General features: G+C 44.9%; 1 protein-coding gene across 1 annotated transcript; it reads left to right on the top strand.

Moving 5' to 3' along the window:
• The first annotated feature begins 502 nt into the window (after positions 1 to 502).
• LOC124660199 (protein MONOCULM 1-like) lies at positions 503 to 5,652 on the top strand. The gene is made up of 2 exons (XM_047197997.1): positions 503 to 1,760; positions 5,594 to 5,652. The coding sequence occupies exons 1-2, from the start codon at positions 503 to 505 to the stop codon at positions 5,650 to 5,652; spliced, it is 1,317 nt and encodes a 438-aa protein (XP_047053953.1).
• Positions 5,653 to 17,134: the final 11,482 nt, after the last annotated feature.

Below are 17,134 nucleotides of genomic sequence, written 5' to 3'. Positions count from 1 at the left end.
CAGATTCGATCCCTCTCATGCTGCTTAGCCCACCAAAAAAAAAAACTCACTCCCGCCACAGTCCACGCGATAAAAGACAACACCACCCTTGCCGCCACCTTTCCCCTTCTACATAGTTAGAGAGAGAAGAATTGCGAGGAGAGAGAAAATACCTACTCTCTCTTTCTCTCTATCTCATCTGTGAGTTTGCATAGTGCATCTAGTAGGCTATGGCTGACATTAGTACTGTAGTACCGTAGCTGGTTGCTGTTGATGGTGCTGCTGTGTTCTCTCGTCTCTCACTCACTCACACAACCTAGCTAGCAGCAGCGGCATACTTGTGTATTTTTGGCAGATGATGTCCTGTCAAGGAAGCTGCGAGCCCAGATGCTGCCGCTGGACGTGCGCCCTCATCATCCCTATTAAACCCACCCAGCGATGCGCGCCCTCCTGCTCCTCCGTATCCGTCTTCTCCTCCACCTCCGGCCGCTCCTAGTACGCGGCGGGCGACGAAGAGAAAGAAATGATCGGCTCACTCCACTCCTCCTCGTCCTCCGACACCGACAGCAACAGGAACAACAGCGGCGGCGAGGGGGAGGCTTCTTTGCATGGTGGCTTCGGGCGCACGGTCGCCGCGGCGGTGCCGTCCACGCGGGACCTCGTGCTAGCCTGCGCCGATCTGATGCAGCGCGGGGACCTCGCCGCCGCGCGCCGTGCCGCGGAGATTCTCCTCTCCGCTGCGTCCCCGCGAGGCGACGCCACCGACCGTCTCGCCTACCACTTCGCCCGCGCGCTCGTGCTCCGCGTGGACGCCAAGGCCGGGCTGCCCTTCTCTCCGAGGTCGCCTACCGGGGCGGCGCCGGCGCCGTCCGGTGCTTACCTGGCGTTCAACCAGATCGCGCCGTTCCTGCGGTTCGCGCACCTGACGGCCAACCAGGCCATCCTGGAGGCCGTCGACGGCGCGCGCCGCGTCCACATCCTCGACCTCGACGCCGCGCACGGCGTGCAGTGGCCACCGCTCCTCCAGGCGATCGCCGAGAACGCAGACCCGGCGCTGGGCCCGCCCGAGGTCCGCATCACCGGCGCCGGCGCCGACCACGACACGCTCCTCCGCACCGGCAACCGCCTCCGTGCCTTTGCCCGCTCCATTCGACTCCCCTTCCACTTCACTCCGCTACTCCTCTCCTGCGCAAGCAGCACGCACCACGTCGCCGGCTCCAGCACCACTCCGAGCGCCACCGTAACGAGCCTGGAACTGCACGCCGACGAGACACTGGCCGTGAACTGCGTGCTGTTCCTGCACAAGCTCGGCGGGCAGGACGAGCTCGCGGCTTTCTTGAAGTGGGTCAAAGCCATGGCCCCCGCCGTGGTGACCGTCTCCGAGAGGGAGGCGAGCGGCGGAGGGATCGACCCCATGGAGGAGCTCCCGCGCCGGGTCGGGGTGGCCATGGATCACTACTCGGCGGTGTTTGAGGCCCTGGAGGCGACGGTGCCGCCAGGGAGCCGGGAGAGGTTGGCGGTGGAACAGGAGGTGCTGGGCAGGGAGATCGAGGCCGCAGTGGGGAGCACCGGCGGGAGGTGGTGGCGAGGACTCGAAAGGTGGGCCACCGCCGCACGCGTCGCCGGGTTCGCCGCGCGGCCTCTCAGCGCGTTTGCCGTGTCGCAGGCGCGGCTGCTGCTGCGGTTGCACTACCCGTCGGAGGGCTACCTCGTGCAGGAGGCGCGCGGCGCATGCTTCCTCGGGTGGCAGACGCGGCCTCTGCTGTCCGTGTCGTCGTGGCACTAGCTGCAATTGGCGCCGACGCCTCCTACTCTCTGTGCATGCATGCCGGCCCGCAACGACATTCTCCGGTGGCCTAGGGTTTGCTTGCTCACCGCCATATATATATAAAGCTTATATATGAACATGATGTGCATTGGTGCAATAATATTCGCTGCTTAATTAGTATAAGATCTCTCGTGTTGATTTTGGAGGATGAAATAGTTATGGGTGCTCAAGGAGGAAGAAACCCTAACCCTAGATATATCCGTGATGTCAGTCTTTCATTTCCTGCACCTGCGGAGCTAGTTGGTTAATTGTTGTTTCTTGAGTAGTTGAGGGCTTGCCGGGGATCACATTGGATGAAGTGAAGAGCTGCTGTTGTTGCTACTACAACTGAATAGTACCATCAAGGCGGCATCAACTCCATCTGGTTTTCTCTATTTTTCCTCTTGCTAGCTTGTTAATCTATCTCAGTAGTTCTTGTTGGATTATATATAGTTTTAGGGAGATTTTGTCTATATGATTGTTGGACCTAATGCACTTACTAGTATTTGTTATTTTTTCATATGAGGATTTGTTGCTAGTATTGCTTTTGTTCTCAACATTATTGTGCTATTTAGGTGAGATGTGTGATCTTGCACGGCCATCAATTCTTTTACAAGTCAAATTCTTTTATTCTATCTACAACAAAAATCTTATATTCATCCATATAGTTAATTTCTCGGTCAAGGAGGTTAGGAGGATCTTCTAGCTCTATAGCTCACTTGCACGGACTCATACTATAATCCTACATTTGACTTGAATGTTGGTGCTTGATGCCGTTGTTTGTATTTATAACTAATCATGCGTGCTTTGGCCAGCACTAACTATAAACTAGTGTCCCGTAGTTTTGGTAGGTTGTTTGTGTGGGAGTAATGATCACTCCCGTGCTGCGTGTGTTGCAACTTGCAACGGGTTAACAAATTATATAGGCAAATTTTTATAAGATGCTAACCAACCTAGTATTTTTCTAACATGCCTTGGCAAAAATAAAATGGTGTGTCTCATCTCCTGCCCAAGGAGAAGGGGGTTTGTGTTCTTGTTTTCTGTGTCTCATGCCCCATATATGCTGGTAAGCTGTCTTTGGGAAGGCATGGCATGATCCCATGCATCAATGCCACCCTAAACCCTGCCCCCTGTCCCCTCAAACAAAATCATGGGATTTCTCAAAACCAGGCCACCACTTTTGGTGGCCAACTTGCTCCCTTAATCTCTCTCTTTCTCTCTCCTTGCCCCTCTCCATCTCTCTACTTGCTGTGTTAGTTGCCTCTTTCTCCAAGAAAAGATCATTCCCTTTTGGAAGGACCCATGTTCCTCTCTCTCCTTTGCCTTGGGATCTTTGCATGCATGCCTTCTTAATTGGGTCCGAAAGGGAGTCATGCCATGCCCTACATGATTCCACGGCTAGCTGCTTGTCTGTCATGTTTTAAAAAAGTTAATTTGTCTAACAGACCTGTGGACATTTGTATTTTGGTTATTAAGATATGTATTTTATTAATGGATTCATTTTATAAGATTTGCATGCATCCTTCCTTATTCTTCTTTAGGGTGACTTTTTCATGAATGGGATACCAGCTCTATGTAGATCCTATATATGTATAATACCGGATCTCTTTAGCATGCCTTTTGCTGGAACAAAATCTAGTTTGTGCTCACAAAAGATCCGAAATCTGATTGCTTGTATGCCCATCACATTCTTTTTGATATCATTCTAAGCATTAGCATTGGGGAGCATCATATTTCGTTGCTTTTACTAGCGTGGTCAGCAATCTTCTTTCATGATTTCATATGATATTTGCACTTGGCTCATTGTACAACATTCAGATGAAAACGGCCGGATAGCTAATTAAATATATGTCGGTCCATACATCAATTACAGATGGATGGGCCAACGGGCCGTGCATGCACTGTACTAGGAAATTTGTTTTCATAATTTCTCTTGTCACATCATCACTTTTTCAACCCCTAAAAAAATCATCACTTTTTCTGTATTTTGCATCAAACTAATTATTTTCTATAATAAGGACGCGTGCACCACACGCGATTTATTACAACTCCTAGCGTCAGATAACTCTGATAAATCTACGTACGTACGGTTTAACTTATGCTTTACAAGCTGTGTGGTATGTTACCCTTTTCGAGAAAACAAACTGTGGTATGACATTCTGACCAAACTGAACCTGAGTGAGCAAAGCTAGCTGCTACACTGCAAGCCTTGCCCATGATGCATGGCGCACTTGGATGCATCAACCTAATTCTGTAAGACTACGGGAGCAACCATTTAAATTGGTCCAGGAAACGTTAGCACAATGCATTAGCACGTGTGTCAATTTTCCTTTTGAATGTTTGCACCTTAACTTTCTATCCGTCAATTCTTATACCATATGTGCTATTTCTAAATATCTGGTTTTGACTTAAACAAGATGTTAGAGTTGTATTTGTTTTACCTTTCGTATACCATACAAACTGTGTATTGGATACGTTTTCGATGTATACTTCTATACCCCTATATATTAACACGTAACCCGTACTAGCTCCACGTACGGTTCAACCCTAATATTGACATGGTATCAGAGCAGCCTTCTCCCCTCTAGCTGTCTCGCCGACAATCCGCCGCCGCCGCCATTGGCCGGTGAAGCACCAAACAACCACAAAACTCTCCGGCCGCCTCACGCCGCCAGGAGCCTCAAACACCAAACCAGAAAACACAGACAAACCTTCCGATCGTCCTTGATCGTGATTCAGAAAACCAAAACCCAAAACCAAGACAAAAAAAAAAACCTAGATCGATTTTTTCCTCTGCCCGGCCGCCGCTGTTTGCCGCCGTGAAGCACCACATCCCACACACAACCAATGGCCTCGTCTTCGTCTGCTACCGCCGCCGCGAATCTTGCGGCCGCCCTTGGATCGCCGCCTACAGAGAAACTCACCCGCCAGAACCATCTGTTTTGGAAAACTCAAGTCCTCCCAGCCCTTCGTGGTGCTCAAGTCCTCGGTCTGCTTGATGGATCTGATGCTGCTCCCTCCAAAACCCTCGAAGTTGAAGACAGCGAGAAACAGAAGTCCACTGTTCCCAATGAAGCCTACGCTGTTTGGCTGGCCCGAGATCAAACTGTCCTGAGCTACCTGGTGAAAGGGCTTGACATCGATCTCCTCTCTCATGTTGTTGGTCTCGAATCTGCTCATCAAGTCTGGACAACCATTGAAGGTCTGTTTACCTCTCAGTCTCGTTCTCGCGTTAATATGCTTCGAGGTGCCCTTGCCAATACCAAGAAATTAGAGCTGACAGTGCCGCAGTTTATCTCCAAGATGCGCGGTTTTGCATCTGAGCTTGCCGCCGCCGGGAAAATAGTTGATGATGATGAGTTAAAAGGATACATATTGGGAGGACTTCAGGGGCCTTATACCCCCTTTGTTGCATCAATGAACGCCACACCCAACACCACCCTCACGGACATGTGTGCTCAGCTTCAAGCGTTCGATGATCGTGAGGTATTGCTAGCTGAGTCCAATCAGATTAATCCTGTTTTTCAGACCTCTGCCAATGTCGCTGCTCGTGGAGGTCCTCCGCCTCGTTCAAACGAACCACGTCGTGAGGGTGGAGGATACAGAGATGATGGTGGTTACCGAGATGGTGGCTACCGGGACCGCCGTGATGACTATCGTCGTGATGACCGTGGAGGTGGATACCGTGATCGTCGAGATGATCGCGAAAATTGGAGACGTGATGATCGTGACCGTGGCAACTACAGGCGTGATGATCGCCGTGATGTTCAGCGCCGTGATGGTGGAGGTGGTGGCCACGGACGTGATGACCGTGGTGCACCCAAGGGAGGTCGTGGTCGAGGCCGGACCCCCACACGATTTGTTGATACCACATGCCAAATCTGTACCAAGTATGGTCACCCTGCAAATGAGTGTTGGTGGCGCTACTCTGATCGTGATGATGATGATGATCGCCGCAATGACCGTGACCGTGCTGAAAAAGGAGCCTATGGCGTTGATACAAATTGGTATATGGACAACGGCGCCACCGATCATATCACCGGGCAGCTGAACAAGCTACATACTCATGATGATTATCGAGGTCGCGATCAAGTTCACAACGCAGGTGGTACAGGTATGGCAATACAGCATATTGGTAGATCAACATCGCATACACCTCATAGTTCTCTTCAATTAAATAACATTCTTCATGTTCCTAGTGCCACCAAAAATCTATTATCTGCTCATAAAATCACTCTAGACAATGATGCCTTTATTGAAATTCACCCATTTTTCTTTTTGATAAAGGACCAGGCCACCAAGCAAACAATGTTTAGAGGCCCATGTCATGGCGGCTTATACCCTCTTGTGCCCACTACTGCTGGTTCTGACAAGCATGCTTTCATCACCATCAAGCCGTCTTCATCCACTTGGCATCGTCGTCTAGGTCATCCGTCGTCCTTCATTGTTCAGCAAGTTCTTAGAAAGAATAATCTCCCATATTCTCCAGAAATAAATCCCTATGTGTGTGATCCTTGTCAACAAGCAAAAAGTCATCAGTTGCCATACCCCACTTCTACTAGTGTATCTACTTGTTCCATTGGAACAAGTGTTTTCTGATGTATGGGGCCCTGCTCCAGTTTCTGTTGGCAAACACAAATATTATGTAAGCTTTATTGATGACTATAGTAAGTTTACATGGATATACTTGATTAAGCAAAAGAGTGATGTGTATCAAGTCTTTCTTAATTTTCAGCAACTTGTTGAGAGAAAATTTGGTTGCAAAATCATTACTATGCAAACTGATTGGGGTGGTGAGTATGAGAAACTTCATGGGTTCTTTCAGAAAATTGGTATCACACATCATGTCTCTTGTCCACATGCTCATCAACAAAATGGTTCTGCTGAACGCAAACATAGACACATTGTTGAGGTTGGCCTTGCTCTTCTTGCCAATGCCTTTATGCCTTTGAAATTCTGGGATGAAGCCTTCCTCACTGCTACCTTTGTAATTAACCTTCTTCCCACCAAGGTCCTAAATCTTCAGTCTCCTGTTGAAAAACTTCTTCAAGTCAAGCCTAACTATGATGCTCTTCGCACCTTTGGCTGTGCCTGTTGGCCAAACCTTCGCCCTTATAATCAACGCAAGCTCTCCTTTCGCTCAAAACGCTGTGTCTTTCTTGGATACAGTCCTATTCATAAAGGAGTCAAATGCTTAGATATCTCCACAGGGCGCGTCTATATTTCTCGTGATGTTGTTTTTGATGAAAACATTTTTCCTTTTCAGTCATTACATCCTAATGCTGGTGCCCAACTTAGGAAAGAAATATTGTTGCTTCCCGAACATCTCACATCATCATCGCATGCTAATTATGAGGGTGCACATGTTGATCTTCCTATGCATATTGTTCCTGTTACTAATCCTACACGAGGTTCATGCTTGGTAGCCACGAAGAAAATCGCTCAAATTCCGATGCCGATGCGAAGATTTGAGCTCAAATGATGAAGAAATTAATTCGCCACATAATTCCCACGGCACGGATCCCGAGCGGTTCTGCTGCAGGGACAGAACCTTCCTCGCCTGCGTCGCCTGGGTCGCTTTCCTCGGGCAGCGCCACGTCGCGCCCTGTCTCCAACCCTGCACCCGACCAAGCTGGGTCCCGCCGCGCACATGCGGAAGATGACACCGTCGAGCGCGGGAATTCCTCTCCGCCTGGGTCCCGCTCGCCATCATCACCCCCTGCGTCCACTCCTGGTTCGTCACGTGGCGCGTCAGCATCAGGCACGGCAGGCGGAGCTGATTCCCCTGTCGGCCAGGACAGTGCGGCCGGATCCTCTTCGCCGGCCTCTCCTGCGGCCTCTCCTGTGGCTACTGCCACGCCAGCGCCAGCTCAACGAAGACCGACTACACGTCTTCAGCAAGGGATTCGCCAACCAAAACAATACACTGATGGAACTATTCGTTATGGTTTATTTTCTGCTGCAGGAGAACCTGACAACTTGAATGAAGCACTTGCTGATACTCAATGGAAACAAGCAATGACTGAGGAATATACAGCCTTGATGGACAACAGAACCTGGCATCTTGTGCCACCAAGTGCAAATAAAAATCTTATTGACTGCAAATGGGTCTATAGAGTAAAGAAGCACGCAGATGGTACCATTGAAAGGTATAAGGCACGCCTTGTTGCCAAAGGCTTCAAACAGAGGTACGGAATTGATTATGAGGATACCTTTAGTCCTGTTGTTAAGGCTGCAACTGTTAGACTTGTGTTATCAATTGCTGTGTCTCAAGGGTGGAATCTAAGACAGCTAGATGTCAAGAATGCGTTTCTTCATGGCGTTACGGAGGAGGAAGTCTATATGAAGCAACCCCCTGGTTTTGTTGATCCTCGCTTTCCGCATTATATTTGCAAATTGGATAAGTCATCGTATGGTCTTAAACGAGCACCGCGTGCGTGGTATGCGCGGCTCGGTTCCAAACTGCAAGAGTTGGATTTCACTCCATCCAAGGCTGACACATCTCTTTTCTTATACAACAAGAGAGGTATCACTATGTTTATGCTTATATATGTTGATGACATTATTGTTGTGAGTTCGTCTGATGAAGCAACAACAGTCTTACTTCATAATCTCAGTAGTCACTTTGCTCTCAAGGACTTGGGTGAGTTACATTTCTTTCTAGGCATTGAAGTTAAGAAGTGCTCAAATGGAATTCTTTTGACACAAGAGAAATATGCTAAGGATTTGCTAAAAAAGGTTGGGATGTTACACTGTACATCATGTCCAACTCCATTGTCTACTGCAGAAAAACTCTCATTGACAGATGGTACACCTCTTGGCTCTGAGGACTGTACAAATTACAGAAGCATAGTTGGAGCATTGCAGTATTTGACCTTGACACGGCCAGATTTATCTTTTTCTGTCAACAAGGTCTGTCAGTACCTTCATGCTCCCACCACAGCCCATTGGACAGCTGTGAAGCGCATCCTGAGATATATTCAAGGAACTATTCAGCTTGGTCTCAAGTTTCATAGATCATCATCTACTCTACTTAGTGCCTTTTCAGATGCAGACTGGGCAGGAGATATTGATGACAGACGTTCCACTGGTGGTTTTGCTGTTTTCTTTGGTCCAAACTTAATATCTTGGAGTGCCAGAAAGCAAGCTACAGTCTCTCGTTCTAGTACGGAAGCAGAATACAAATCTTTAGCTAATGCAACTACTGAATTAATATGGATGGAGAAACTTATTCGTGAATTGGGAGTACCACTAAGGCAGCGTCCTTGTATTTGGTGTGACAATCTTGGAGCAACTTATCTTTCTGCTAATCCTGTGTTTCATGCTCGTACCAAGCATATTGAGATTGATTTTCATTTTGTTAGAGAAAGAGTTGCTGAAAAACTTCTTGACATCAGGTTTATCTCTACAAAAGATCAAGTGGCTGATGGCTTCACAAAAACCTTAGGTGTTAAAGATCTAGAAAAGTTTAAGCATAATCTCAACCTCTCCCGAGGTTTAGATTAAGGGAGGGTGTTAGAGTTGTATTTGTTTTACCTTTTGTATACCATACAAACTGTGTATTGGATACGTTTTCGATGTATACTTCTATACCCCTATATATTAACACGTAACCCGTACTAGCTCCACGTACGGTTCAACCCTAATATTGACACAAGAGTCATGCGTGTTTGCACATTGTTTAATAATGGCATACTTTTAAAATATACTCATTTTTGGTTCTGAGGTTATATTAGATATGCGATTTGGGTAAGTTTATGTCTCGATCAATTGATAATTTCTTAAATCTCTATCACCTAGAAAGGTGCAACTCCAGTTTGGTGGAAAGTACAACTTCACTTTTTTCATTAGAATGAGGTTGCACTTGTGTGTATCAGTTGACACTTAGGAAAATCCTCTCGATTGAAACTGTAGAGCATTTTTTTTGTCCACAAGCTTTTTTCTGCGGCTATATACTTAAAAGATAACTAACAAGATTTTCTAGCCCCGCAAAAAAAAAAAAAAATTTCTGACCTTGTGAATAAGTGATCCCATACAATACAAGTAAATACATGGCCACGTCATTTTTGACTTTGCTTATTTGTGTCTAAGCAATGTGCACTGGACACTGGTTACCCCAACCATCCATGTTTCCCTCACAAAGAGTGACAAGGTTGATATGCTTGTAGTTAAGCCTGTCTTTAATTGTCTTCCAACCAAAGTGCATGCATGTGACACTTTCTTTTGCAGAAAAATATGAATATACACTATCTACCCTTCTAATGATCACACATATATGCACCATGCATTTGGCTTGCATGGCCATATGGCATCTCCATCTCTTATTCCAATAGTACAGATCTGTCCAAGCTATGCATGGTAGGGATATCATCCTAAGGGTAAGGGACCATGTAAGATCACATCGTTCCCAAAGTCCAAACTAGCTATCTATGCATGCATGATGCATGCCTAGCTTGCTTACAAACTGAGCAAAAAAATACAGCGCGTATGTGGGAAAAGGAATGGTTGAAAAAACACGTGTTTACCCTTGTTGGAAAGTTTGTTTCGAGCGTGCTAATGTACAATGGTGATATCTTAGAAGTGTCACATAGAATAAACGTTGACTTGAAGAAAAAAAGAGAAAGTTGAAAAATGGTTTGCATTCTCTTAATTAAGAGATGATCTTTTATCAACTATCTCTCTGACCATATATTTAGGGATGTCTAGTTATTAAAGAAAATACTAAGAAATAACTTATTGTACATCATATTTTATTGCCATATCTAGAACGTGGCCGGATTAAGATAAAAACGGTCTTATCAATCATTGTACATGCCCTTCAATTGGACTTGCATCAAGCTAGGTCGTGTGTGGCGTTAAATGGAAGTTTGTTAGAAACCATCGGTCACGATTACTCCATGGATTTCTAGGAGTTAGTTGGGGAATCTTCAATTGGACTTTTCGGAGAGACCAATGGTTCAGGAGCATTTGATCCGCGTCTTGTCAACGTCCAATGAATATCTATGTATGGCCCGGAAGTTTTTTTCAACATGTAGTGTCGTGAGCTTCTTAAATAATGATATCTTTTAACTAGAACTAGCATAGGTAGGTTTGCTAGAACGACCGAGATTGCACACCATCTTTTGTCATATATTGATGTCATCCAATGTGAGAGTGTGAGTATGTGAGTTACACCCTTCTTTTAAAAATAATTGAAGTTCTAGGTTTGTCTTAAACCAAACTTTTCTAAATTTGACCATATTTTTAAAATAGTGTCAATATTAACAACATTCAATCTATATGGTATGACAATTCAGTATATGAGAAATCTAGTTAAACTAGATTGGTGTTCTAAATTTTCATGTATTTTTCTCTAAATTACTTGAAGTAGTTTGTATTGGAAAAAAACTAGAACTTCAATTATACTGAAATGGAGGGAGTACATCACCATCAACGTGCACGATATTAAATAATTGGTGTGCATACAACAAAATAGTTGGTGTTTCGAAAAACAGACAATTAGTGTGAGCCATTAGATATAATTGAACGGACTATATTCTTCTATCTATCTTTCCAGGCAAAACTTTGTAATATATACATTTATGTTTTGTCATCAACTGAATCTTCCTCCTCGCTCTTATGTTCAGCGACTACCACAGTGCCGCCGCCACATCAAGCTTTTTGTATAAGCCCCGTGCCTATTCACTCGAAGCGAATACACTGCAGTGCACGATGCCCTTACATTTCCATGTATCTCTTAGCAAGTCTATTTCCTCGATCACCATAGAATTGTCGCCAGCTGCTCCATCTTGCAACCCTAACCAGTCATGCCCGGTCTCTTCTCTTGGCTCCGTCTATGTCATGAACCGCTAATCTCACTAATACACACGGCAGCTTTGTATATATCAAATGTGTCACAAAGTTCTATGGTCTCTGTTATCGAGATAATTGCTTATCATGATCTCGTGATAGAATGGGAGTTCCCTATGAGTATTGGGATTTCCCCTTTTCTAAAAAAACGATATTGTTTTCGAAACACTGAGTACAATAGTAAGAAGCACACATGTACTCACACAATATCTACTGAAAGTGAATTTGCAGGGTTTTTTCTGCGGGGGAATTCACAGGTTTTTTTTTTGTGGGAATTGCAATTCGCAGGGTCCGAAGATCAATGAAGTCGCCTCAGGCACGTCTCACAATTGACGGTCGGTGTCCTATCAATGACGACTAATGCCTGTCTTGGTGAGAAACAGACCATGCGGAATTTTAGCTAGAGATACGTACAACTACTTGAGCCACCCAAGCCATGCTTGATTCTGGAAACAGAGAAGTAGAATGTGTGCAGCCCAAGAAGCATAATCGATGCCACCGGAGGTAGCTGCCTGTAAAGGCCAGCAGACCAACGGAATCCGGTGTTCGTACACGGAGAGGGTGTCTGCATCGATCTATCTCTTCCTCATGGACGACGACAGGACAAGGAAAGGGCCATTCGATCTTGATTTGGTTTAGTTTGCCAGAACAAGAGGCTGATAAAAGGCCACATGCATCAGTCGATGATGGGAAGGGCTGGATGCAAAGGCTGGGAAAGGCTGGGGCTGTTACAGTCTCAGCATATACCAGAGATCTCTCTTTCAGCACAAGTTAATGAATGAATGAGTGCAAGGAAAGGGATGAAGTGACGTGCCTGGGTGGCCAGGATGCAACATGTTTGATCGATCGATGTACTTGATCGCAGCATTCATTGCCATGATAGGAGGTGGATATATAGGACGCATATGCTGATATGTATGCAGACATGATATGGAAGAGTTAGCAGGGGCATCTCATCCGTGCAAACAATGCTACCTGTGGTGATATTTGATGATTGAATACTAGAGGACTGGACCTGCAGATGAATGTTGGGGGCATCTCTGTTTGTGATGTCTAGTGTCTTTCTTCACTCTACCTTGAATGTCATGCATATATTCCTGCTTGGCTGCTTTGTACTCCGTACCACACAACTCATGTGTGGATTTATTTAACTGTGGTAGTGCTGCTCAAAGTGCTCAAGGCATATGGTTGGTGTGCCTGGCAAGGAGTTAGTTTCTCGTTAGGAAACATATACTCCATCCGATCAATAATAAATGTCGGTGATTTAATTCAACTTTAGTTCAAAATTGTACATTAATTCATACCGACAAGATACAAACAAAAAACAATAAGAACCTAGGTACCATTTTTATTTTTGCCAGGAAACTTGCACAAGCCTGTATCACCTCCAAGAGGTTTTTTAAACACTGCAATAAAAATTCTCTTCAACGGTGAGGGCGTGAGGCTAAGGCTTTTACCGTACACACATCGGCCCAATGAACCTCAAGCTTGGTTGGTGTGATGTACGTCGCTGAAGATTGCAGAAGAGCACACAAACCCGCGAGATCTGATCGAAAAAACTGTCATAAACCCAGCCTCACTGACTCGAAGTTGACACCAAACAAGACACCTCCATGACGAAAGATAGAAAACAAAAGGAACAAAGAACACTAATGAGGCCATGTCTCAATAAATATGTATCTAATGCTCCCATGGAAGATGAAGATACCATTAAAAATAAAAATATTTGGATGGTACCTTCGTCGAGGAGTCATCCTCACCAAAGACAATCTTGTTAAGCGGAATTGGCAAGGAAGCTCTCGATGTGTTTTTTGTCATCATAATGAAACTATTAAACACCTCTTCTTCCAGTGCCAGTTTGCGAGATCTATTTGGTCTGTCATCCAAGTAGCGTCTACCTTGTCTCCCCCCACTAGTGTGGCCAATGTCTTCGGCAATTGGCTTCATGGTATAGATTCAAGGTTTAAGTTGCTTCTTAGGGTGGGGGCGCTGGCAGTTATCTGGGCGCTTTGGCTGAGTAGAAATGACAAGATTTTTAATGACATTAACTCCTCTTTGTTGCAGGTCATCTACAGATGTACAGGGATTCTTCGTTCGTGGTTACCTCTTCAGCGTATGGAGAACCGAGACCTATTTACGGAGGTCTGTACACGATTGGAGGCTACGGCGAGGGATACTTTTTCCCTACATGGGTGACAGCATAATCTACGGATTGAAGCCCCACTCACACCTTAGGCGTTATATGATTCATCGTTCCGATATGTATCTCGCCTAGATATTTTAGTTTGGCATCTTTGTTTGGACTTGAGACTCAAATAACGGCTGTGTGCATCCTGGTTATGCAGAGGCTGGATGTAATTGCTTTCACAAAAGTAATAAAGCATCCTTTATCGAAAAAATTCTAGTTTTTCCTGAATCGTATGTATCTAGATACATTTGCAATTCAGTTATCTGTACTTCACTCATTTTACTTCCTATGTAGTCCATATTGAAATATCTAAAACATCTTGTAATTCAAAATGGAGGAAATACGTCTGTGTAGAAAATGTATAGTGGTATTAGCTATAAATTAAGTATGGAATCAAAAATTTCTAACTTGACCGTTAACATGTAAAATATTTTGATATTGATAAATTTAAAGTATATACTTAGATTATCATGAAAACATCTTACATTTATCTACTTCTATAACCTTGTACTAACATATCAAAATTATAACAATTGCGAAATCTACACATGACTAGGTCGTAGTATTTAGGAACGATGGAATATATGACAAGTAACGGACTATCTTGTTCTATCATTTTCTTCTTGAAATGTCGGATAAATTGCTTTGGAAACATATGACAAAGTTTGTTGCTATAAAGATATGTATTCACTTATATGGTTAATAGTTTTTTAAAGGAGGATGACCTGAGTCTGCAACTCTGCATCAATTGATGCATATAGGGTTCTTTATTAGGAGTCATGCAAGCCCGACAAACGTAATTAAAGTAAAAAAACAAGCTCAAAGCCTCTTGCCTTGCAAAAGTGCCTCCACCAGTTTACACCAATCCTTTGGTAAAAGGTGAAAACAAAAAGGAAATACACAGGTGCTAGCTAGGCAAAGGCTTCAAGAAGGAAACGCCACCATGCACTGATGATGGCGAGTCCAACCGTAGATAGATCTCGGGATTTCCATCCTCAAAGTCATGCTTTGAGCCACCGCCTTTAACAAGGGCATGATGCAGATGCGCAATTGTAATCAAGTGTTTCCACAGGAGTGTGCAAACTTGATGTTGTAGCCGCTCCTACCGTCCTCACTTGTCTTGCTAATGACTCATCGTTATCTGGATGCCGCGGGACAAGAAATTAGAGGTCAATGGCGCCACATACCGCCGCGCCTCTAGCAAGTGTCACGCCACCTTTGATTGAACATTAGCAGACATGACTTGATGTAGCCGGAAGAGATGGCCTGGATAGCACCTACCAGGATCAGGTATTATGTTTAATGCCTCTTCATGAGGTGTCGTGTATAGTTGCTACTGGCCAGGCATGACTTGACATCTCCAACAAAACGCCGTGCGTAGTTTTTTTTTTTTGCAATGTGTAGGTACCATTTTTGAATATATAGCAAGAACTGAACAACGAAATTTAGCATAGATAAACAAAGACAAAAAAAAACTCTTGAAAACAAGTAACGTTCGTGTTTTAGAAAAGAGAAATGGGTAAAAGCAAACAAGGAGAATCACTTGCACAGTTGCACGTTCGAGCGTCTGCAAACTGCCGGACTTGGCAGATCCTCCAGCGATCCCATTGCAGCCTTACCCTTGCATGGTCACTATTTTATCCACTGGTGTCACTGACCTCCCCTCCTGCTGCAGGAAGCTACCAATACTATCCTATCATTGAAACAAGATACGCACACCATCCATATTGGAGTCTCTCGTGTCACGGACATATATCCGCCCTACCACCTTGTTTAATTATGTGCTCCTTTGTGCCAACATTGTTCTAGCATCATATGTATGGATTCCATTATAAATACTTGTATTGGTTTGTGGTGTTATTTTAGCATATTAGAGACCCCATGAAATGATATTTCTCTAGTTTCATTATTCGCAACTCTCCGTTACCCAACCGAGGTTTTTAAGGTGAACCTTTTCAGGCATACATGGTTCGACTTTGGATATGTCTGATTTGCGGAAATATAATGACGCAAAAATAGATGGAGAAGATAGTGTCGGCAGTGACAAAGAGAAATGGATGTTCAATGGTTAGCAGATGGATGCATGCACGGCCGATCGAGGAGGCGGGGGGAAGTTATGTCTTTCAATTATTAAAAAATCATGTGAAGGAAAATTCCAAGGTAGTACTATTTCCCATAGTAAGTAGTGATATGATGTCCCTGATTGCACAGTGTATACGGGGAGTTGTCATTCCGTAGTTGAGGTTATACGCAATGTTCGTTATCTCGTTTCAGTCCTTCACGGCATTATATTAAGCCAAACATCCACTTGTAATGTTCGTGTACATGATAATGTTGGCGCTCTCACCTAACCGCCGAACTATGAAATATTGAATTACACCAGTGGCGGAGCCAGGCCAACAAACATGTGTAGTCAGTTTAGAACTGTGTAGTTAAATACATGTATTGTACGAATTTTTCATTATTTTTTTTGCATATGTTTAGTCTGTAATGCCAAAAAACAGTGTAGTCAATTGACTACACTGCTTAGGCGTGGCTCCGCCACTGAATTACACCATTTCGAACTTGTAACACCCGATAAATACCCACATCCCGGATTCTAGATAGCACGGGTTCCACCGGCGTATGGTTTTTTGCTGAGTTAAGGAAGCAAGCCGGGGACAAGTTTGAAAGGGAGCCTGCAATAATGTGAATTGATGTGAACAAAATTTAACAAAGCTCTGCCACCGATTTCAAGCAACGGGAAGGTGGCTAGGGAAATGGAAGAACAAAGCTAGGCGACTACAACACTCACTTGGAACCTATGATGAAGTTGACGTCGACACATAAACGTATATATACCTCTCTTAATCGTCCCTCCTCCATTTTTTTTTTTTTTTTTGAACTTCCTCCAATTGTTTTTTTTTTTTTTTTGAAACTTCCTCCAATTGTTTTTGGAGACAAGTACTCGCGCGTTCAGATGATTGCGTGCAGCCGACGGATCGAGCTTGAGATGTCGGGGGCCCACATGCAGCGTTAGGCCCACGGAGTCTGGATCCCAAGGACAGGCAGGCAGGAAGAGATACCCACGCAAGGCGGAGCCCATCCGGCCTGCCCACGCCACGCCATGCATGCAGCATCGATCACGTCTCCCTCTTGCGCTCCCATATGTACGTGATCGACCATGTGCCTTTGCATCATTCCTCGAACAAAAGATGTGCATCATCATTCATGCATAGCCCCCATGTAGCTATGTAGCCACTACCATGGCAGCCAAGCCGGCCATGGCCGGCCTCTCCTGTCATGGATGCAAGATCGAACATTTGGCCATG

The sequence above is a fragment of the Lolium rigidum genome, chromosome 1 (genome assembly GCF_022539505.1).
Source record: "Lolium rigidum isolate FL_2022 chromosome 1, APGP_CSIRO_Lrig_0.1, whole genome shotgun sequence".
NCBI classification, from domain to species: domain Eukaryota; kingdom Viridiplantae; phylum Streptophyta; class Magnoliopsida; order Poales; family Poaceae; genus Lolium; species Lolium rigidum.
The sequence above is the reverse complement of the archived record's forward strand: the minus strand, read 5'-3'. Positions and strand labels throughout refer to the sequence as shown.

Coding starts and splice junctions, on each gene's coding strand:
- LOC124660199 (XM_047197997.1), top strand. CDS start 503: ATGATCGGCTCACTCCACTCCTCCTCGTCCTCCGACACCGACAGCAAC. Junction 1,761..5,593: donor GCTGTCCGTGTCGTCGTGGC/ACTAGCTGCAAT, acceptor CACGGACGTGAT/GACCGTGGTGCACCCAAGGG.